This window comes from Vulpes vulpes, chromosome 7 (assembly GCF_048418805.1).
Source record: "Vulpes vulpes isolate BD-2025 chromosome 7, VulVul3, whole genome shotgun sequence".
Taxonomy (NCBI): Eukaryota; Metazoa; Chordata; class Mammalia; order Carnivora; family Canidae; genus Vulpes; species Vulpes vulpes.
In genome coordinates this window covers 83830591-83855310 of record NC_132786.1, presented here as the reverse complement: position 1 = coordinate 83855310, position 24720 = coordinate 83830591, and the positions used below count along the sequence as shown (strand labels likewise).

Genomic DNA, 24720 nt, shown 5'->3' with positions numbered 1-24720 from the left:
AAAATTATATACTAAGTTTCAAGGCTTTCACTATCTCAGATAAGCTCAATCACATCTCAGATAATTTCCATTGTCATGGATATCAGAATAACACATTTTTAGGTCCTCATGATTTATTGGGAATCTAAATGAGGACCTGTTTGCCAAGGTTTAACATGAAGACTTTCATAGAAAATAAAATGCTGCCAAGCTTTCCCAAACTCTGTAACTGTGTTGTGATTATTTATGCCACCTCTTTATTTCTTTTTTTTTAATTAATGCAGATGGACCTTATGGACTTCGAGTTAATTCTGACAAAGGGCTTAAAGTAGGAGAAGTGTTTACTGTTGATATTGGAGAGGCCATCTTGTTTTATTGCTCTGCTGATTCTTATCCCCCCAACACCTACTCCTGGATCCAGAGGACTGACAATACAACATATGTCATTAAGCACGGGCCTCACTTGGAAGTTGCATCAGAAAAAGTAGCCCAGAAGACAACTGATTATGTGTGCTGTGCTTACAACAATGTAACTGGACGGCGAGATGAAGCTCATTTCACAGTCATCATCACCTCTGTAGGTAAGTATGACATAAAAGGCGAGGATCCCAAGGAAATACAAATACAAGCTGTCCTAGCCCTATTTTACACTTATGTGCAAAGAAAACTACTGTGGATTGTTATAAGCTCTAAGAAACTCTTTCCTGAGTTAACTAATCCATGGCTTCTATGAGTCAAAGAAAGAAAGCTCAAAACAAAATGGAGGGAGAATTCAATTGCTAACTCTGAGGGACTATGAAGAAAAAGACAATTCAATAAATGATTTCTAAATATGTGTTTATATTTTCCTGATTTTAAAATCAGGAATATAATAGAAACATGCTACTCATTTAAACTGGTTTATATCTGCTATTACATTAGTTCAGGTGAATAAATCTCTATAAGTTGGAAATCTGGTTTTCCTATTATCTAATTTGACTCCTAACTGTCCGTCATGGACCTTTCTTCCTCTTTCATCATTTAAACACGTAAAATCTGGAAGTTCTCAACAGGAGTCTCAACATCTTGGAAACTACAACATTTTTTAAGTCTGTGAACTTTGACATTCTCTAGAAATCATCTGATTTTTCGCAAAGCTCATCAATCCACAGAAAGTTAAATATCACTACCTAAAAATGTATTTCTGCCAAATTCCCATCCTTTTGAGCTTTCTCTTCTCTCTCTATAGTATAACTTTACTTTCCTATATGATTTCATTCACTCCCATGGTTTCATTTTAACACTGGTGTCTCCCAAATCTCTATCTTTAAAGCTCTAAAACTGTATATCCAGTTACCTTCTGGATATCTCCAATTTGAAATGCCAGAGCCAGCAAATAAATCAAACATATCAAAACTGAACCATCTCTTTTCCCCCTTACTATTCCTTCTGTATTCCCTATTTAAGTGAATGACCGCCCTACTATCTACCAACCTGAACCAGATAGCTAAATGCTACTCTACACCTCTTTCTCTTACTTATTGCCCTAACATCCAATCACCAAATTTATCCATTGTACTTCATTCCTACCTCTCAAACCCTTTCTTTTCTCCTTCTTCTCCTTCTTTCTTAAATTTCTTCTCCTCTCCCTCTCCTTTCCCCTCTCCCCATCCTCTTCCTCATCCCCCTCTTCCACCTTGTCCTCACCCTCCACCTTTTTCTCCTTTTGCTTCTTCCTCTACTACTACTTCTACTGCTAATATCAAGTCCTTCCTGGACACAACTTTACACATAAAGACAAGCCAGTATCCACCTGGGGTACACCCAAGAGCAGGTTTGGACAGGGAGTGGTGTCTGGTGTTGTTTGTAGCAACAAGTGTGCAAAAAGTACCACCCATCAATACTTTCTCTGTTGATATCTTCTCTTTCTCTATCTTTACAGCCCTTATGCCTAGATTAGGGCTCATAATATAGAAAGGGTCAATACATTTTGTTGAGTAAATGAAACAAGAAAATAATCCTTCCAATTCTTAGGCTAAATTTTTTAATATGTGGCCCTTGGGCCATGTGCATCAAAATCATCTGGATAGGCCTAATAATGTATTTTTATTAAGACCTCTCAGACCGGTTGAGTCAGATCTTGAAGGTAGGATCTAGAAATCTGAATATTTAACATGCACAAGTATGATAATTATGTGTTTAAGTTTTTTTCCCTCTATAGTCTTTTGAACTTATTAAAAAGCCACCAAGAATTCTTAAGACCATAACAAACTACAAATTGATGAAGAAATATATAGTGGATAGAATCCTTCCAGAATTCCTTAAAGTTGAGAGTATTCATATTTGTGAAATCATATGAATTTATATATTGGCACTCTGAGGTGCTTTTTTTATATGAAGAAAATATCACACTTTCTAGAAAAGTGCTATCTAGGGGCATCTGGGTGGCTCAGTTAGTTAAACATCTGCGTTTAGCTCAGGTCATAATTCCAGGGTCTTTGAATTGAGCCCTGTGTCGGGCTCCCTGCTTAGCCAGGAGCCTGCTACCCCTCTCCTTCTCCCTCTGCCCCCTATTCATGCTCAATTTCTCTCTCTCTCTCTCAAATAAATAAATTTTTTTAAAAAATTTTTAAAGAAAAGTGCTATCCAACAGAATTTTTTTCAATGAAGGAAATATTTGATATCTGCACTAGCCAGTATGGTAACCACTGCCTTCATCTGGCTTTTGAACATTTAAATTTAGCTATGCAACTGTGGTACTGAATTTATTTTATTCATTATAACTTAAATAGCCATATGTGTCTGGTAGCTACCATATTGGACAGTGCAATTCTAGAATTTTTACTTGAATTATGTGTCATTTGGGCAATGGATATTTCCCTTATAGTTCCCCAAAGCATATATGTGTTTAGAGTGCTATAAATCAGAAACTCATTTATTCATTATTTAGCACCTGTTATGGGCCAAATAATGTGGTAAGCATTGAGAATGCCAATTAAAAAAAAAATCCCTGCTAACAAAATGACTACAACCTAATATGAATAGCAAGCATATAAACAGCTAAGGTGCATCCTTTGCTTTCTATTTTACTAAACTTTTAATATGCTTACCCAGATTTTTACCTCAGTAGATAACCAAAGCATAATTTTAAAGCAAGCTGTAATTAAGCATATTAAATCGTTTAATAGCAAACTGGTTGTCATCTTAGCCTTCTTCCTCATTCTCATTGCAAGTGAAAACATGACTACAATATGTAGTTTTATACTGCATTGAAACCTTTCACACTGCCTGAACTTTCTCCATTAATATTTAGCCAAAGTATTTTCATAATATCAGGAGCCCCCAATATTTGATTAAGATCTTATTACCAAAGCCCAAAGACAGCTACAGTCTTTATATCAAATAATTGCCTTTTGCAAAATATAAAAAAAAAAAAACCTGTTTGACCTGTACAAAGACCAGGTATTTGTTATTATAGTAAATAAGAAGAGCAGGTGCTTATTTTTTAGAGGGATTCAGAGTTGTCAACATTAGTGACCTCTTTTTGGTTTTTAGAGCTATTTTTCAACCCCCATATGTCCACAGAACTTTAACTCAGACGGCAGCAAATGGCAAAGTGAGTAGTATTGATATGTTTTAAATATTTGATTTTTAAAAAGGTTTTCCAAATTAACAAATCTCTGCAATAAAGTGTATACTAACCTAAAGTGAAAAAAATGAACATCATTTGTAGCTACCAATTGATCGCTGACTGACCATCCACTGTGATAAGCAATCTATGTTAAGATCAGTGGAAATGGGGCACCTGGGTAGCTCAATTGATTAAGCATCTGTCTTCAGTTCAGGTCATGATCCCAGGGTCCTGGGATTGAGCCCCATGTCGTCTCTCCGCTCAATGGGGAAATCTGCTCCTCCCTCTGCCTCTCTCCACCCCCCACCCACTCACTTGTGTGCTCTCTCTCTCTCTTTCAAATAAATAAATAAAATGTTTTTTTAAAAAAAGGATCGGTGGAGAATTCGAAATAATTTTAACGGATAAGATACTAGCCTCTGAAATATTTTCAGAACCAAGTTGTATTTGGTACAACCAGAGGCCAGTAGTAAAAAATAGATGATCTACTTTGTTTTTACTGAGGCAAATAATGTGGCCAAACAGAAAGTCTCAGCAATGAGCCATAGAGGGCAACAAAGGAGTTAGAAATGACTCCAAGACCACAAATATGGAAAGGAAATAACAGGGTTAGGAAATAATCAAAAGTTTTATTAGGTTCTTTTAGTTGGAAAGAGGAAACCTGGAGAACATGATGATGGGCTCCATGTTTCTTGTCTGGGTAGGACTTGACTAGATGGTGCCTTCCACCTCATGGGCTATGATTCACATCTAATTTGAAATACTAATTGACCTTTCTGTCTCAGTGGAGGTACACTAAAGAAAACAGGAGCAATGGCCAAAGTTGCACAGCTAGTAAGTGATAAAATATCTGAATTCACATCCCTTGTTTTAATCACTATATAAACTGCCTCCCTTGACATTCTCGACTAAGAATATCAATAAGACTATGGTCTTTCTAAAAGATAGATCACAAAAAATAAAAATAAAAAAATAGAAAATAGATCACATATATGGGATAGTGTGTATTTTCTCATTCCCTTAACTAATTTTGTGCCATATAAAAAGAGATACTCTAGTTTGTTCATGGCATGTGTATGCTTCATATTAATGGGAAATTATGAAAACCTATGACTGAAAATCATATCTAGAATATAAGTTTCAAGGGAAGAATAATAATTAGAATAATAAATTACTTGGGGATCCCTGGGTGGCTCAGCAGTTTAGCGCCTGCCCTTGGCCCAGGGCGTGATCCTGGAGTCTCGGGATTGAGTTCCGCATCAGGCTCCATGCATGGAGTCTGCTTCTCCTTCTGCCTGTGTCTCTGCCTCTCTCTCTCTCTCTCTCTCTCTCTCTCTCTTTTTCTCTCTGTCTCTGTCTCTCATGAATAAATAAATAAAATCGTTTTAAAAAATGAAAATAAAAAAATAAAATTACCACTTGTATTTTGAAAAAAATCAATGATTTTTTTTGATTAAGGACTTCTTTAGAATGAAGATGTTTATGATCAAAATTCAAGTGTTCTAAATTTAATGAAGACATTTAATGAAGACATTCAAATATATAAATTACTGGAGTTCCTAAGAGCCATGTGGCTGTAGTTTGAGATTTAGGTATAACAGAAATGTCTCAAATTTGCATGTGATTCTGAGAAGTTTATCATTTTTGTATTTATTTCTATCGTACGTATTTTAATATAGAAGGAAAAAAAGGATCCAAAACAGTAAAATGAATTGACCGATTTTTTCTGTCTAGAAATTTCTCATGTTAAGATCTTAAGGAGATGTATTTCACTTTGGGCCACTGGAGAAAATGGCTGAGAAAGAACTACAACCCTGACATCCATACAGCTACCATAATCAGCAAACAGATTGGATGAGAGAGATCTCAGAATTCCATTCTGATCTAGGAATAGACATGCAGACTGGGAGCATATGGCTGTCCTGTTCTGGGTGCAGTCTCTCAAACAGCAGGGCTGTGATACCATGGATACCACACCTCTTGCCCATATTTGCACTTAATATGTTATTTCATTTTATGTGTTTGCCTAAGGAGGGGGCAAATAGCATTTGCACTAGGGCTTTGGTAAATGAGTCAGTCACATTTAAATAATGAAGAGAATGGTATGCTATAAGCTGAACAGTAGAAAACTCTCTGGAAGAAAAAATGAGGCTCCTGTGAGTGTCCAGAACTGCATTCAGAATTCCTGTACATTCTCTGTAGCAATAGAATCAGAATTTCCCTGCTGCCTTATTTTCAAGTTGGGGTCTGGAAGTCCATCTCTCCAAAACACACTTGCCTGGAGCTGAGACTGTAGCAACTGTGCCCCTTGGTTTGATCCTTGACATATTTGGCATATTTTATTCTATGAAAGGGAGCAAATTTCATGTTCTGGGACAGAGAATCTTGAGAGGAGAGACTCAGGATGCTCTAGAGAAGAAGGGGGCCTACAGGGAAGATCATTTGTTTTGAGAATAAATACTATCCCTATTCCTCATTCTCCAGGAAAATGATGGTTGGCCTTTGCTATAGCAAAGGTTTTGGGGTACAGACACTGGTCACTACAGGGTAGTTCTCCAATGTAGGACTAACAGGGGCCAATCTTGAGAGGGAAAAACAACTGAGACTATACCAAAATGTCTTTCTGCAATTTTTCTCATGGTAAACACATAGCAGAAACCTGACAAGAATAAATTAGAATTCAATACTTTTGTGAGGGGTTAGGGAAATTTTGGTGAAGGCAGTCTGTCAAGAAGTGAGAGAGCTGAAACACATCAAGTATGGTGTTAGAAAAGATTAGAGGTAAAGCCAAATATATAGGAGCCTACCTGCATTACAAAACCATTCGACTATGGAAAAAATTAGGACTATGTTCCAGTCTTAGTTCTATGACTTATTGACTATGGAAAATATTGTAGTTTCTCTGAGACTATTTCTTTGCCTATATGCTAATAATTATTACTTCAAGTACTTCTCATTCTAATGGTGAAGTTACATTCTTGCATACATCAGCTCTTTGCCGGGTACTTCCGTGATCCTGAAGCTTGACAGTTAGTTTAACATGCAGATTGGACATGTTATATTTAAATAAGACATCTTCTTGCCTCTCCTTCGTTTTTAACTTTTTGTTCCTTTTAATTTGTTTCCTAAAATGATTGAATTTGCATATTCTATCCTACAGAGGATCCCACTTGTTACTTTTACCATCGCTTCCTATTCTCTTTTATCTCTTTAATTAATTAACTTATTTATTTTTAAGTAATCTCCACATCTAAGATGAGGCTCAAAACCATGATCCTGAGATCAAGAGTTCCAGGCTCCACCAACTGAGCCAGCTAGGCACTTCTACTTCCTTATCTCTTCAGACTCCTTCCTTATTGCTCTCTTGCCTCTTTTCCCCCTTGGCCCCTGTTAGCCCCTGTTAGCTCCTGCAGTCTTAGCTTTCTCATCTTTTATATGGAACTTATTCTCATATTTTGGAGGCCAGTGGAAGTGGTAAGCAGTGAAAGTATTAGTTTTGGTTAACTTTTTTTAATCTTCAAAGTCTAAGAGACAAAGAAAAATGTACAACTAACAAGTAACTAGACAAGAAAAGAGGAATAAAATGAAATCCTGATTAATCCAAATTAAGACAAGAAAAGAGACATAAAAAGGGAGGAAATATATAAAAAGTAATAAGATTGTAGATCTAAGCCAAATATATTAGTAATTCCATTAAATGTACTAAATATTCCAACTAAAAGACAAATATGGTCAAACTGGTTTAAAAAATACTATTTGATACAAAAGATACAATTGGATGCTTATAAAAATATACATCTTATGTGTAAGTATACTGAAAGACTGAAAGTAAAAGGCCGAACAGATAAACCATACAAATAGCCAAAAGAAAGCTTATATAAGGGATCCCTGGATGGCTCAGCAGTTTAGCGCCTGCCTTTGGCCCAGGGCATGATCCTGGAGTCCCAGGATCGAGTCCCAGGATCAAGTCAGTCCCACATAGGGCTCCTGCGTGGGGCCTGCTTCTCCCTCTGCCTGTGTCTCTGCCTCCGTGTGTGTGTGTGTCTGTGTCTCTCATGAATAAATAAATAAAATCTTTTAAAAAAAAAAAGGCAAGAAAGCTTATATAGCTACTCTAATATCAGGCAAATTAGATAAGAATTAGATAATTTTTTAAGATAAGTATTACTTTAGGGATCCCTGGGTGGCTCAGCAGTTTAGCGCCCACCATCCGCCCAGGGCGTGATCCTGAAGACCCAGGATCGAGTCCCACATCGGGCTCCCTGCATGGAGCCTTCTTCTCCCTCTGCCTGTGTCTCTCTGCCTCTCTCTCTTTCTCTGTGTCTCTCATGAATAAATAAAATCTTTTAAAAAAAGGAAAAAAAAGATAAGTATTACTTTAGATAAAAAATGGACATTTCATAAGATTAAAGTGGTCTATCCAGCAGGAGGATTTAAAAATTCTGAATCTGTATGTATCTACTAGCATTGCTTCAAAGTGTATGTAATAGCAAATATTAATGAAGTAGAAAAATCCATAATCAGAGTGAGAGATTTTAGCATATCTCTCTTGGTAACTGATAGAACAAATAGACAAAAACTTAGTAGGAATAGAGAAAAATAATCTGACCTAATTGAAATAATAAAGAATATAACATGCAACAATTCTAGAACACACTCTGTGTTCATATAACCATGTGTATGGTCATTTTTCTAAAATCTTGGCATTCAAAGGATCAAAATCAAACAGAGTCTACACTCTAGAGTGGACTTCAACTTTTCAAAAATCAACAACAGAATACAAAACTAGAAAACTCCCGGACTTAAAGGAAGTTAAGCAGCATGCTTCTAAATAGCCCATAGGTCAAATAAGAAATCTCAATGAAAATTATAAAATATTTTGAACTTAATTATCATGAAAATACTACTTTTAAAAACTCACAGGATGCTGTTCTATAGTAAAATTGTCTACACTTAAAGTGATGGAGAAAATAATACAGATCAAATTTAAAAGTATATTGTGCCCCTAGCCATTACATTATGTATGGCACAAAAATTGAGGACATATTCATCCAGCATCAAAAATTATTATTCAGCTTCCTCATCTATAAGAGGTGGATAATAATAACACTTCCTTATTGATCACTGTGAATATTCAATGGGTTAATATATATCATATACTCTTAGAACAGAGCCTGATGTATTATAAGCACTCAGCAGATGTTACCTACTACCCCATATTTTACATAGGAATATTAATAAAAGGAATGACTTGCAAAACAAAGTGAATCTTAGTTACAATGTGAGACTTCGAATATTTTATTGACAATCACATAGATTCTATTTTAGGAATTAAAATTTCTTTATTGATCAAAAATTAGTAGAGTGTATTTGAAATACACACCTCCCCTCTGGCCCTTTAATCACACACCACCTGCCTAGAAAATCCATGTACCCTAATTATACTGAAAGAGTGAGATGGAAGGAAAGAGAACAACTCAGTATCTGCGGATGTTTTTTTTTTTTAAAGATTTATTTTTATTTATTTATGATAGTCACAGAGAGAGAGAGGCAGAGACACAGGCAGAGGGAGAAGCAGGCTCCATGCACCGGGAGCCCGACGTGGGATTCGATCCTGGGTCTCCAGGATCGCGCCCCGGGCCAAAGGCAGGCGCCAAACCGCTGCGCCACCCAGGGATCCCATCTGCGGATGTTTTATACAATGAGGTCAAACAGATCTAAGTTAATGGCAGTGAACACAGTAAACCCTACTGGAAAGTATGGCATAAGCTATTTGCTACATCTAGTCCAACACATCCATATTATCCTAGGCAGTTTACCACATTTCCAATCACAAATATTCTTAGAGAGTTTAGGCCATTGTGGCCAAATGGCTGTGTACTCTAAAATTCCTTCTGCTTGGACTTTATCATTCTCACTTGCTTGCTAATGCACTCTCTCTCTCTCTCTCTCTTTCTCTCTCAATCTCTCTCTATCTCTCTCTATATATACATATATATGTGTATATATATATGTAGAAACATACATACACACAAGAAATAATATATAAGTGCAGTAATGTCCCCAGATAAAGCATAAACAACTCAAATTATATAGTAATTTATTATTGATCTTTAATAAAATTATTTAAAGTATGTCTTTTTTATTTAGGACTGGAGAAGCTTGCACAGAAAGGGAAATCATTGTCCCCTTTAGCAAGTATAACAGGAGTATCACTCTTTTTGATTATATCCATGTGTCTTCTCTTCCTATGGAAAAAATATCAACCCTACAAAGGTAGGTTAAAATTAGAAAGAAAATTTACAAATTGTTGTATATATGTATGACAAAGTACCTTACTATGTTTTTTTCTCTCTTGATTTTAGTTATAAAACAGAAGCTAGAAGGCAGGTAATGCATATGTTTCTACAAAAATAATTTTTTCTTGAATTATTTTTCCTCAATTATTATTACTAACAGAAACATCTATTTGTCTTTTCAGGCCAGAAACAGAATACCGAAAAGCTCAAACACTTTCAGGTAATGGCCATGCTGAAAGGGACTACTATCAGTGTTAATGTATATTAATTCATATGACTGATATTCATTATTATATATAATCTACTGTTAATATAATAGAATTCACATAAGCTAAGATTAATATAATACTAACAATCCCTTGCCTTTGAATAGTGCCTTCACTTTACAAAGTGCTATCCCTTGTATTATTGGTTTTATGAAAGTCATGCAAATCTGTAAAATAAGCCTGAAAGGCACTCAACTCTGTTTTAGAGGCAAGAGAACCAAGGCTCAGATATTAAGTCACTTGTCCACTGTCACTGAGTTCTTTTGAATCCTAATCCATTGATCCTTGCATTATTTTGAAAATGCCCAGGGCCCTCTCAATTTATTCATTCTTAAAGCAGATAAATGCTGGCAGCTCCATCCCAGGGAGAGGAGGAAAGGGAGATTTGACTGGCTTTCAGCTTCTTGTCCCTACCATTGGCCCTCATTGCCATTCTCTACTGATTCCCTGCAGAGTTGTTATAAGTTAGCAATAGGGCTTTAGCTCAGGCCTTGGAGTCACATGGAGCTGGGTTTCAGTGCCATATATGCCACTTTTCCCCAATGTCACCTTGAGAAAATTAATTTTTCTTGACCTCGACTTCCTCATTTATATGAAAGAGATAATAACTCCCCCATCCACACCTCCCCCCCATCACACACACACCAGGGTTGCTATGAGAATTAAATACAATGATGTAGGTAGAGTACCTAATATGCCTGGACGCTTAGTGAATGTGGGTCTACTTCCCCTTATCAAGCCCCAGAGACCATCTGGCTCCTCCCAACCACCCCATTCACACCATTTTATAGATGATAGTTTGGGTGATTTTGATATTGCCTTGTATTATATTTTGGACACATGGGCAGCTCTATTTAAGTATATGTTCTTATTAGTTTTAATGGTCTCTGTTTTAGATCTGGCAGGGTGTAGTACATATTATGTGTAAATTATGCTATGACTCCCAGGTTGAAACCTTGGTGTGCTCTTTGATATCTGAGAGTTACAGAGGACAAGCCTGCCCATATATTCATTTGAATATAGAATACACAACTCCCACATCAAGCTTTAAGAATAATCGTCCCAATTCAGCTTCAGAAGGAATGACTTCCAACACTGCTTAGCAGCAATGTGACGGTAGGGGATTAGGAAACCTTACATTGGTTTTATACACACAGCACTTGAAGCAAACAATAAAGGTAAGTTAAGACTTTAAAAAAAAAAACTACAATACCAATTTGAGGTGTTTGGTTTGTAAGTAGTATTTGTTTTACATTTCAGGCCATGAAGATGCTCTGGATGACTTTGGAATATATGAATTTGTTGCTTTTCCAGATGCTTCCGGTGTTCCCAGGGTTGGTTTTCCTAGTGGCTGATTAACCACAGGTGTAAGCAGCATTCAGTTAAGCACTCAGGCAGTGTGGTCAAATGGCTGTGCTACTCTCAGCAGAGTTTACTCGTTCTATAATGAATGATGTTGCCAGATCTGAGGAGCTAAAGCATCTTTCTTGGCCTTTATAAGTAAGGCTAACACCAATTAGGAAGTTACACTAATTCGTAAACATTCTTTCTCTGGTAAGCTCAGTGAAAAGAGAACTAGGTTGATGTTCAAGAATCTAAACAAATAGTGGATCAGGGGACCTTGATTTAAAACATTCTGCATCACCTCGATGGTTTACAGACTGTAATGTCACTGAATTCCCTCTGTGTTCCTCAGCTTCCCCTTCCTTTCCCCTCATAGCTTGCAAAGACAATCATACCCTTCTGCTCTTCAGAAGAAAGGTACCATATAAACCCAAAGTATGCAAGTGCACATCTTTATTTTTTACCCTAAAGGTGCCTGAGATGTGAGAAGAGGAGCTTTTACATCACTGAAACATTTTTTTCAGTCTGCAAAGACAAGGTCTTTTAAAACAATCCGTTTTGTTTAACAGACATAAAGAATGTTCTCTGAGCTAATCAGCTTGTTAGCATCTTTATAGATTCCTGTAGGGCCAGTTTTACTTCTGCTTCCTTTTCCCCTCTGATAGTTCACTTAGGGAAGGGGCCATAAACAGACTGCTTGCTTCAAGGCATTTTCATTTCCTTTTTTTTTTTTTTTTAAGGAACTATCTGTCCTTAGGGATAGGTTACCTCATCTGTTAGTGAATTCTGTCCATGTGTAAGATTCATCCAGTAATTTTCCTAGATACAGACTTTACTTTGCAAATGCTATGTGAGTAAAAGAAGATGCTTGTCTCGGCAGTGCATATACTAAAAAAAATAAATAAAGTAATAGAGGGAGACTGATTGGATTTCATCCTCCTAAGGGCAAGTGGGTAACACCATCATCACAAATGAAGGGCGAGACTGCATTGCAAAGCTTTCCACTGCCCTATTCAGTCTCAGACAGCATTGGCTCACCTTTCACTTCTACAACCAAAAAGACAAAAATAAATATTTGTAGATCTATTGTTTCAAGTAGCTTCTCACCACAGCAGAAAGCCCCCTCTCAAGTATGGCTTTTAAACAGAAAAGCAGGAAACTGAAGAGCCAGTAAAACTTAGTATTGAGTTTTTGAAGCTGGGGGTTTCTTTTGTTAAAATAATGCAGTTTTTGTTCTTAGGAATTCATTAGAAAGGAGTGAGATCTATGTAATAAACTTTAAATTTAGCCTTGTGATTAATTAGCACTCAGTTTCAAAATGTTTTGGGAGGGACTGTATTTGTGCAAAATGCTATAATCCCCAAGAACTTGGGGGAGAGAAATGAACGCTTTAATTATAGATCAGAAGCCCCACTTATTTCTGTCATAAGTAGAATAACTTAATTTGGATCCATGTCCATATTCAAAGCTGAAAAACCCTGAGGAGTCAGCTAAGGTTCTTCATTGATAGTGACAGGTGCTTCTGGAAGGAGTGAGAAATCAATACCAACAATGGAAGGAAAAGGATGAGGAACAGGATATGTGTAGGATAATCTGCGTTAGAAGCCAGCGTGGCAGTTATGTGTAAAGATTAGCAGCCAAATGCAATGACTTTGAGAAGAAAAGGAAAAATAATAATAAAACCAAGATCTCAAAATGGAAGAGGGAAATACATTAAATTACTAACTTTTTGAGTTTTTAAAAATCAGAATCTTCTCTCAGCTTGTGATACATGGACATGTGGAATCCTCCTCTCTCTACTTGCTGTACATTTTCATTTTACTGTCCATTTAGCACCTCTTTGTGGAATTGGACAGAAAGCAATGGCATGAAATGAACAAATTTATTACTGATCACTAGCTCCAATATGAGCCTAGGTCAATATGTTAGTTATTACCTATAGATTGCTTTTATCATAGCTCTTGACACCCCCATACCAAAGAAACTCAACAGTTGATCTCAAATACACTTGACCCTAGAACAACATGGGAATAAGGGATGCTAACACTACCAAGTCAAAAATCTGCCTATAACTTTTGACTCCTCCAAAACTTAACTACAATTAGCCTACTGTTGGAGGCCAAAGTCTACCAATAACATTAACGGTTAGCTAATGCATATTTGTATTATACATTATATTCTTACAATAAAGTAAGCTAGAGAAAAGAAAATGCTAAGAAAAGCATAAGGAAGAGAAGATACATTTATAGTATTGTCCTTTATTTATCAAAAAATATCCATGTATAAGTGGAACTGTGCAGTTCAAACCCAATTTGTTCAAGAGTCAACTGTACAAACTGTAAACCAAAATCTCCTTGGCACACAGATTTCAGGTTGTACTACAAAGCTGTGGTCATCAAGACAGTGTGGTACTGGCACAAAAACAGACACATAGATCAATGGAACAGAATAGAGAATCCAGAAGTGGACCTTCAACTTTATGGTCAACTAATATTCGACAAAAGAGGAAAGGCTATCCACTGGAAAAAAGACAATCTCTTCAATAAATGGTGCTGGGAAAATTGGACATCCACATGCAGAAGAATGAAACTGGACCCTCTCTTACACCATACACAAAGATAAACTCAAAATGGATGAAAGATCTAAATGTGAGACAAGATTCCATCAAAATCCTAGAGGAGAACACAGGAAACACCCTTTTTGAACTCGGCTACAGTAACTTCTTGCAAGATACTTCCACAAAGGCAAAAGAAACAAAAGCAAAAATGAACTATTAGGACTTCATCAAGATAAGAAGCTTTTGCACAGCAAAAGAAACAGTCAACAAAACTAAAAGACAACCTACAGAATGGGAGAGGATATTTGCAAATGACATATCAGATAAAGGGCTAGTATCCAAGATCTATAAAGAACTTATTAAACTCAACACCAAAGAAACAAACAATCCAATCATGAAATGGGCAAAAGACATGAACAGAAATCTCACAGAGGAAGACATAGACATGGCCAACACGCACATGAGAAAATGCTCTACATCACTTACCATCAGGGAAATACAAATCAAAACCACAACGAGATACCACCTCACACCAGTGAGAATGGGGAAAATTAACAAGACAGGAAACCACAAATGTTGGAGAGGATGTGGAGAAAGGGGAACCCTCCTGCACTGTTGGTGGGAATGTGAACTGGTGCAGCCACTCTGGAAAACTGTGTGGAGGTTCCTCAAAGAGTTAAAAATAGATCTGCCCTATGACCCAGCAATTGCACTGCTGGGGATTTACACCAAAGATACAGATTCAATGAAACGCCAGGACACCTGCCCTCTGATGTTTCTAGGAGCAATGTCCACAATAGCCAAACTGTGGAAGGAGCCTCAGTGTCCATCGAAAGATGAATGGATAAAGAAGATGTGGTCTATGTATACAATGGAATATTCCTCAGCCATTAGAAATGACAAATACCCACGATTTGCTTCGACGTGGATGGAACTGGAGAGTATTATGTTGAGTGAAATAAGTCAATCGGAGAAGGACAATCATTATATGGTCTCATTCATTTGGGGAATATAAAAACTAGTGAAAGGGAATAATTGGGAAAGGAGAAAAAAAAGAGTGAGAAATATCAGAGAAGGAGACAGAACATGAGAGACTCCTAACTCTGGGAAACGAACAACGGGGTAGTGTAAAGGGAGTTGGGCGGGGGGTAGGGGGTTACTGGGTGATGGGCACTAAGGGGGGACTTGATGGGATGTGCACTGGGTGTTATGCTATATGTTGGTAAATTGAACTCCAAAAAATAATAATAATTATAATAAATTTAAAAATTTTTTAAATTAAAAAAAAATCTCCATGGCACAAAAATGCAAGGATGAATTACATATTCTAAGGCTGCACGTGAGAACTTTTGCAAATGGAATGGAAATAGTTTTCAAAGAAAACACAAAGCTAAGATATTCCAATACAACATAGCATATTAAATTGGAATGAGATAACAAACTCTTCAGATGATTTATTAAGGACAAAGAGTTCTCTAGGTGATGCTCTATAAATATAAAGGACTGAAAGTGATCCATTGGAAGTGTGATGAAAATTGGAAGAGCTTGGGATGAGAAGGGGAACCAGACTTCAGTTAACTAATTGGAAAGCAGTGTTTCTGGAAGAAGAAAATGATCAGATATAAGGAATGGGAGTTAATAAAACATGAGTGCCAGTTTCAGTAAAACACATGTTGGTTTTTACCAGGCAGAAATATACTGCAGTACTTCCACACTCTTCCAAGCCTTCTGTTAGAGCCCGTGACTGCATTCAATCCAAAACATATCTCTTCATGTGTTCTGTATTTTTGGGTACACTCTGTATCAACTTGCAGTGTGATGAGGGCTTTTATCTATACGTTATTCTTTCTTCTCAACCATCTTTGCACATATAATTGGCAAATAATGTCAAAAAGCTAATTGAGATGTAATATAAAAGATAATAGTATATGCTCTGATTCTAAACTGTCCTGATATCTACTCTTTTGCTATTTTTCTTTCTATTATAGTTCCTTTACAGTACTGCCAGCTTTTTTCTTAAATGAAGAAAAAAAAAGTGATAGTATTGTCAAGCAAGTCCTCTTCTGACTTCATAGCTATGCTGCTGCACAAACTACCATAGGGTAAGTGCAGGAAACCATAGCAAGGAGAAAATGGATATCATAGGGAAGATAAACAGATCTACTTCTCTAATCATCGCTACTTCCAGTTGTTTTCAGCTATGCAGCAGAGTAGTCATACTATTTATTAGTCTGCTAATTTTTTGTGTGTGCCACATTTTCTAGATGCCAAGTAGGTCTGTTCCAGCCTCTGATGGTGTATCAGGACAAGATTTTCACAGTACAATATATGAAGTTATTCAGCACATCCCTGCCCAACAGCACGACCATCCAGAGTAAGTATGAACCTGCACTTGGTGATGCTACTTTGCTTTCCCCAAAATGTATTGGAAGGCTCAGAAGAAAAATATTAAAACAGGAAATTATAGCTCCTATACATTTGAACACACTTCCCCACTAGAAAATAATTTTAGAGAAAAAATAGACAAACACAAAAGTATTTTCTAGAGTTACATACTTGGGCCACTGGTCTAGAATGCAGAGCTTTGGAATCCAGCATTTCCCCCAATGAGTCTGGGTATGAAAGAGATTTTCAGGCCAGTTCTCAAGCCATCTTGGTCATCTTGATGATTTTCCAATGACTGTGGTGGTTTTAGAGCCCATGATCTGTCATTACAATTGGGACCAGGAAAAAAAAAAAACCCGACAAAATATGCACAGCACTGTTATCATCAAATGCCCAGCCTATTACAGATTCAAAGCAGTCTACTCTACTCTCAAATGAACAAAATCACTGGCCTCACACCCAGAGAGGATAAAATCTGAGCTGAGGCCAAAGCCAGGAAACTACTTACCAGTTAACCCCAGGGCTGACACTAAGGATTTGCCCTGCCTTCTTGGCCATGGAGAAATTAAGCCTACAGCCTTTTGAAATAATGAAATGAACTTCCCCTTTTCATGCTGTTCCTGCAGGCATAACTGCCACAAATCATCTTCCATCATTTCTTTATTTGTCATTTATTGACTTTGAAAAGAACATCAATAACCACACACAGGAACTTCCCCTCTGGCAAAAGAAACAGTTCTAGCGAAGTAATTCATGCACACCTCTGGATAAATACCAAAAATAACAGCCAGCAGTGGATGAGTGCATGGGAAATTATTGTAGGGGAATGAGACCCAGTCCTGGGGGGTGGGGACAGTGGACTATGCAGTCATTTAAGGGCTAAGTGGCAGGATACCTTAGAGGACCCCATCACTGCATTGCTTCTTGACCCAGGGAACTGTGAGAAAAGGAGCAGACCTTGACAGAGCTAGGAACTTCTGGCTTGAAAAGAAAAGAAAATGTTTATATTACTGGGCACCTGGGCGCCTAAATCAGTTTAGTGTCCTACTGTTGATTTTGGCTCAGGTCACGATTTCAGGGTCTTAGGAAGGAGCCCCAGGTAGGGCTCCCTGCTCATCGTGTCTCTGAGTCTGCTTGTCTCTCTCCCTCCCCTTCTTTGTCCTTCTCCCCTTTGTGCCTCTCTGTCTCTCTTTCTCTCACAAATGAATAAACCTCTTCTCAAATGACACCTGACTCTCTTTACTTCTGGAATAGAAAATTAAGGGATTTGTTTTTGTTGTTAGATGTAAAGAACAGAAAGAATTTTGAGAGTGTGTCTGCTTCCCAATTTTAAGATTGTATCCAATTAAGATTTTTATCCTACTTAAATTCACGTGGTTTTCTATATGTCCTTTGTTCTGCATTATCTATTTTTTATTTAGAATGCAAACAAACCAGATGAAAACTTTAGGTTTATGTTTTAAAGCTCCCAATAATAAAATAAGTGTTGATTTGTTTATAAAGTTGTAGAATATAGCAGCTACAATTTCAGAACAGAGTGATCAGGTTGGTTTCACTTGTTAAAAAAAAAAACCATGATTCTCTAAGCTAAAAAAGAAAATCACTCTCTGAAACTAGAGTCCTCTCAGACATAAGCAATATCTTTAGAGTTTCTTGGGAATACAAAACTCTATTTTAGAAGTAAACTTGGAAGGTTGAAAGTAAAGCAGAAATGTTCTTTTTCAAGTCCATAAAGGACTATTCAAAACTGCTATTCAGGACATGCTCCCTCTAGGGGTAACAACCCCAGTTCACACTCCCAGTCCTCTGTCTCCATGGACTGGGCTCACCAACTTTCCTGTCTTTCTAGTCTTTCTTTGCTTCTCTTTGTGTATCTTTATCTTCCAAGGATTCTCTCTTCTTTTACCTCCATCCTTTGATATCTGACTTCTCTGAATCTTCCCTTCTTTCTTCTCTCTCTTAAAATTTTCCTTCTCTCTCTCTCTCTCTCTCTCTCTCTCTCTCTCTCTCTCTCTCTCCCTCTCTCCCCCCAACTCATCCTAAAGGAGAGCCAACATTTTTTAAAGTGGAATTTTCCTTGAATACAGATTTATTTTACCTAAATTTAAAAAATGAACAAGTAGAGTGCTCGCTTTGGCAGCACATATACTAAAAATGAACAAGTAGAGTATTTTATTTTCTTCAGAAAGTGTTTTATACTTATTTTATTTACAGTCAGTCTACAAACATTTCCAGAACATTATCTGCTAGGGATAGAGGTTAAGAAAGCCTGAGTCTTTTAAGGACCCCATAGTTTGGTGTGTTCTTGTTTGCTATTGTAACAAAGACTAGCAGCAGTCCTTAATAGAATAAATATTCCTCAATAAAATAAATATTCCCTAAACATGCAAAGGCCATATTACCCTCCTGATTGCCCATGGCTTTATTCTTTAAGTCCAATTAAACTCAAAGATCAATTTTATGAATAATGCAGTATTACAGGTGGCTGGTGAATCTCTTTCCTCCCTCCTTCCCAAAGTGAATGTGGGAGCTCTGGGTAAAGAATAATAACTTTCTGCCTTCTTGTAATACTGTTTGACAGTTGCTTCTGAGATAGGAAAGACAGCCAAAAAATTCTTCTCTTTGGCTCTTAGACTATTCTAGCAGTGTTGTTTTCACTGCTGCATGTGTCTGTTACCTAATTGGACTGGTGTTTAATAAATAGGTAAGTCAACCTGTTTTCATATTTTAGTACTCTACCCAGTTATTTGCTTATTGAACTTATGGCTACATTCATTTAAATGCCATCTGTTGACCTCATTAAATGCTCCTGGCACTGTTTGTTTTAAACCCTTGGCTGGCTGTTAGTATTTTAAAATCCGGACATTTGAGTAAGTAAACCTCTACTTTCAAAAGGAAAATTTCTACAAAATTTACTGATTGCTTACTCCTTATACTTATTTGTTTGTAAATGTAATTTTCTTGACTAGTTCAAAACATTCTTATTGCAGCTATTGAAAAGAATAAAAGATTTTAAGGTTCTTCTACCTGTGGAACTGGAAATCTGTAGAATATTTTATATATCTTGTAACATCTCTTTGCCAGGTGAGCATTCATGGGTAAAGCAGTGCATTGGAGTGAAATAATGAAGGAACATTTTGAGGAAAAACAGTGGAAATGTATATTCATCTGGAATCAGTGAAGAAACCAAGCCTAATACCTCTTACTCATTATTCCTTTTAAATGCAGAATAGTCATTTATAAAAATTGTACTGAACGTTTTCCAGCATATACACAATGCATTGTGCTACGGAGAAACATGGTGGGGAAATAGTCCTCAGTGGACAGTTTATCATAGTGACTGAGAGAAGAAAAAGGATGGGACTTTCCACTTACTCTTTTCATATCAAGTTTCTCTAAAAAGCTCAATTACTTCTAATCTATACTTTCACTTTCATCAACACTGACACTTCTATCTAATTTCCAAATGTGGAAACTTTATATTTGTAAAATTTCCAACAGGCTTTGTTTTATTAATTCTCATTACTGTTAAATTACTATATTAATTTTTATAATTTTATTCCCAGACTTCCTTCCTGCTATTTGTACCACACAATAAGGATGGCTGTCACAACAGCAAGACTTCCCTTCTCCTAGGTTGTCAATTACTAATAACTTTTTTTGAAAGATGTAAAACACTGAAGGAAATGACATACTAAAGTCTTATTTTTATTTTTGTTCATGGAAAGATAGATTCAAATAAATTATTCTGGTTTTGATTTTCATATGGCCTTGACTCTTTGTCAAAAATTTTACAGAAAAGTCAAATTGTACAATTAGATTTTTTATCCTTATTTCCCAGTGTGCAATTAAGTGTAGATTACAGAGAACTACTAAAAATAAGAATCTTGCTCTTTCATGGCTATTTTTTTTTCAGGCTTAAAATTTTTACTTGACTGAATTGCTGATTCTGGAAATGGTCTCCCTCCTTGTATATTGCTGTATTTTTAAAAAATCAGTTAGAGACCAAGTGGTAGAATTAGAAAATTCCATTTTATAACCTCTAAGTGAAATAACTGATTCAGATAACAATCGTCATTAGCCAAGACTTCTAAATAAATGGTACCAGATAAAACAAGATGACCAAGGATCAAGTTGCAGAAAGTCTGTGAAAGGAAGGTGGTCAGAGACCTAGAGAGAAGCAGGTATACAAAGTAGCACAAGGCAATTGTGTAGGGCACAAGAGGCCCAGGGAGTGGGGACAGAATGATCATCTGAGTGTTGTAGATCTTCAAAATGAAAGATGAATATGTATAATTACATTGGCTACAAACACTCTGACCTGACAGTGCTATACTGTAAGATTTCATTTTGGCCAAATAAAAGTAGAAACAACCCAAATATTCAACAGTAGGGGAATTTTAAATGACATTAGATCCATACAGTGGTTGCACTGCAACTATTAAAAAAAAAAAAGATACACACCTGTATTTACTGACTTTAAACTATGTCTCATGACTTGTTATTTTATACACAAGGAAGAAATTGAAAGAATAGCATTTCTTTTTCAGTGTTTCAAATGAACCACTGTATTTACATTGTTTCTTCCCATCTTTTCACAGAAGAACATGGTGAAAGGAAAATTAAGTCCCACAGCCCCTTTCTGGTTTCTTTCTCTACCACCTTATGTATTTTTCTGCTAGAAAAGTCCACCAGTCCTACCACAAACGTTTTCTTTCTTTTTTTTCACAAACATTTTCTTTTGCATTTGGTAAAATATATGTACATAGTCTAATTTGAAAAGGAATTAATACCCTCTGTAAATAAATATATGATATGCATACCTACATACTCGGAAATGCATAAGGCTAACCATAAGATAGTTAAAATCACCTGTAGAGAGTAGATCTTAAGGATTCTTACAACAGCAAAACAGAAAATTGCAATCATGTGAGGTGATGGTTGTGCTAACTAACCTTATTGTGGTAAATTATTTTACAGTATGTACATGTACCAAATCATCACACCTTAAACTTACACAATGTTATATGTCAATTATATCTCATAAGGCTAGAAAAATAATACAAAATCACTTGTATTCTAACCTCCACAGAAATAATATGTTAACGTTTCCCTAGGTTAGTTATGCATGTAATCTTTCATACACCTTCTAGTTCCAGAAAGAATTTATGGTAGCTCACATAAATGCATAATATAACAAGATAAAATACGCCCAAAAAATAAAGTTGATAAAACAAGATGAAGGAACAATGAGAGTTTACAAAGATAAGTTGAAAGCAGAAATGAGGTTAATAACCAGTATGATGAATTCCCCTTCACCTCTCAGTATTGTTTTATAACACCGAGATCACACGGCATATACAGGTGGATGTCTAAGGAGGAACTTCTAAACTGAATGCAATTTGTAACTGTCAGAGCCAAAGAAAGGTTGCAGTCCCATCACAGGGCTGGAAGAGAACCGGTCAGCTTTCCCAGGCACCACTTGCCCAAGTTCCATCTGCCTCTCCTCCCCTTCAATCCAAATTCCCTCCCTAATGCCCTTGCATTTCTTACTTGAGAGCAGATTAATCACAATAAGCTTTAGCTGTATCTCTGTGTCCCCACCCCCCTTACAAGACCCAACCCTGGAACACTTTAAATCACAGACAATATTATACAGCCTTTTCATGAACAGGTAATAATGCATTCACATGGTTCACAAATTTAAATCCTGTAAAGAGTATATATCAGGACAAAAGTCATATTAGTTTTTGGTTTGCGTTTTTGGTTTGGCTAATTGTGTGTATCCCTCCAGAGTATCTTATCACAAACCAAAGGAAATACAAACACATATTTTCATTTTTTCAGAATCACTTTCCAATCACTTGTAATTCTTCTCATTTCTGTATTGCTCTCTCACACATAGATACACTCTTGGAGCATGGTTCCTCTCAAAGCAACAAGGAATTGCTAAAGGGAGAAATGTGAAAGGATCTAGAATCCCATTAACTTGCTGTCAATGGTGTGTAACACCGGATAACTCACTGCTTTTTTAGTATACGGGGATGAAAATCTCATAAATTAATCAAGGTTGCCAAGGGAATGAACGATGAACCAAACCCAGATGTTTATCTAATAAACAAATTAATCTTTAAAAACCACCCTAAAATTTTTTCCTTATTAACTAAACATAATCTTAGCTGAGCTCTTGTTAAAATTTTTAACTTTCTATTGCTGCTTCTAATTTGGAATAGAATTGTATTCCTAGCGTTGATTAAAGAATATATCCTACTGATAAGACTTTTAAACAAAAATAAAATACTTGTGAATAAAAGAGTTTCCCTTCTTTTTCTAACATTTGTGCTCTCATGTTAATAAGACAATTTCAGTTAAAACAAACTGCATACATACATTCAAAGATAGTCCATGTGATCACTCAGTTTTACAAGATCATAGCACCTTATAAAGTTTTGTTAAAATAATAAAATCTGAGAGAAATGGTGCCTGACGGTGATGGTGGTTCAGACAAGACTGAGGACCAGAAAGGGAATGTGACACCCCCAAAGTCACATAGTAATTGGTAGAGCTGGACAAGAACCTAAGCCTGTAACTGAAGAGACCAGAGGTCTTTATGTTACATTCTTGGGAAGCAGACGATCTTTGCAAATTATCTCGTGAGAAAAATGCCTAAAGTCAAAAGAAGCCGGAAAGCTCCCCCAGATGGTTGGGAGTTGATGGAGCCAACACTGGATGAATTAGATCAAAAGATGAGAGAAGCTGAAACAGAACCTCATGAGGGAAAGAGGAAAGTGGAATCTCAGCCTATCTTCAGGATCTACCACCAGAAAATCCGCTATATTTTTGACTTCTTTTATAAGCGGAAAGCCTTAAGCAGAGAACTGTATGAATATTGTATTAAAGAAGGCTATGCTGATAAAAACCTGATTGCAAAAAAAAAAAAAAAGCAGGGGTATGAGAATTTATGCTGTCTGCACTGCATTCAGACATGGGACACCAATTTTGGGATGAACTGCATTTACTGGGTCCCCAAAAGCAAGCTGGAAGTGGGCTGGATCATCGAGTGCACACACTGCAGCTGCCAGGGCTGCTCTGGCTGAGGTCCTCAGGCCCTGACCCCTCTTCACCCTGAACTTTGGACTTCTTGGGTTTCTGACCATGGTACCACCCTCTTTCCTAGGAGCAGCTCTTCCTGCAGAGCAGTGCTCCTGGCCTGATTTGGAGCATGGTCTCTATATGTAAAGGCTTTAGTGTTTACCAGTGATTTGTAGAAATAAAGCTTTAAACCTTTAATAATAATAATAATAATAATAATAATAATTAATAATAATAATAATAATGATAATAAAATTGAGTGGGAACACAGCACATGACATATGGGTAATAGTTTATATTATTAAAGATTTAATTTATTTTTAGAAAGTTTTTATTTTCTATTTCTGTATTGCTGTATATCCCTGTGAATTCTCATGTAATTCTTATGTATTCCTCTAAAGTTCATGTTCAAAAATATGTGAATGTGTACGTTTTAGTTTCATAAGGCAGTAAGAAAACAAAGGTTTCTTCTCATGAGCAGACATGGAAATCAAACATAGCACTTGGATTTTACACTGTTACTCTCCTTCCTCCTCATGTCCAAGATAGTGTTTATTAGCATTATCATGTTAACCTTGAGGTTTACACTTTCTTATCCATTGCTGACTTTCGCGAGAACCTTGTGACTAAAACAAGCATGCCCATTTTATAGATGAAGAAACAGACTCAGAAGTGAAAAGACTGAAAATCACCAAACCAATGAGTGGCAGAGCAGATCCCCAACTGCACTTCTGGCTCCAAGTCCAGGGTCTATTCCAAGGTATCACATGATTTCTCTGAACAGGGCAGCATCCTAGAGTGGAGTACACACCAATTTTCTTCTTAGCCCTCCTATAAGAACTTCATTAGTTTCAAATACCATTGGGCCTCCAGCAAACAGGTTATTTGTTTTTTGTGTCTGAGAACTTTCTCACTTGAATATGCTCCTAAGGAAGATGACAGTTCAATTGCTTGCTATACAATAGGGCATAAACTCACAGATTGCTTCTTCCCTGCAGCAGAATTCCCCCTTAGTTTAATGACAAAAGGTTTCTGAAGCTTCAGAGCAGTCAGTTCTTTAAATTCTACATAAAGCAGTTATCCCAGGAGGTGAGGATTTCAGAGACACCCATGATAGCATGCTCTTCTGAGTATGCCCTAAGGCATCCATCCCAGTGTATATACTTTGGAACACCAACAATAAATGTT

At 36.6% G+C, this 24720-nt stretch overlaps 1 protein-coding gene and 1 pseudogene across 6 annotated transcripts in view; both read left to right on the top strand.

Moving 5' to 3' along the window:
- HEPACAM2 (HEPACAM family member 2) overlaps window positions 1–22753 on the top strand; it is a 48815-nt gene extending 26062 nt beyond the window's left edge. For 3 of the 6 annotated variants that reach the window (XM_072764279.1, XM_072764277.1, XM_026003766.2), the window contains exons 4-10: window positions 264–560; window positions 9740–9865; window positions 9955–9979; window positions 10071–10108; window positions 11415–11488; window positions 16320–16429; window positions 19525–22753. In XM_072764279.1, coding sequence (XP_072620380.1) covers window positions 264–560; window positions 9740–9865; window positions 9955–9979; window positions 10071–10108; window positions 11415–11488; window positions 16320–16429; window positions 19525–19528 — 674 coding nt within the window. In that variant the 3' untranslated portion in view covers window positions 19529–22753. Of the gene's footprint in view, window positions 1–263; window positions 561–9739; window positions 9866–9954; window positions 9980–10070; window positions 10109–11414; window positions 11489–16319; window positions 16434–19073 lie in introns of those variants that run through there. The other 3 variants (XM_026003765.2, XM_072764278.1, XM_026003767.2) reach the window with 3 other exon arrangements.
- Window positions 22754–22970: 217 nt separating this feature from the next.
- LOC140599704 (protein BUD31 homolog pseudogene) lies at window positions 22971–23639 on the top strand (annotated as a pseudogene).
- Window positions 23640–24720: the final 1081 nt, after the last annotated feature.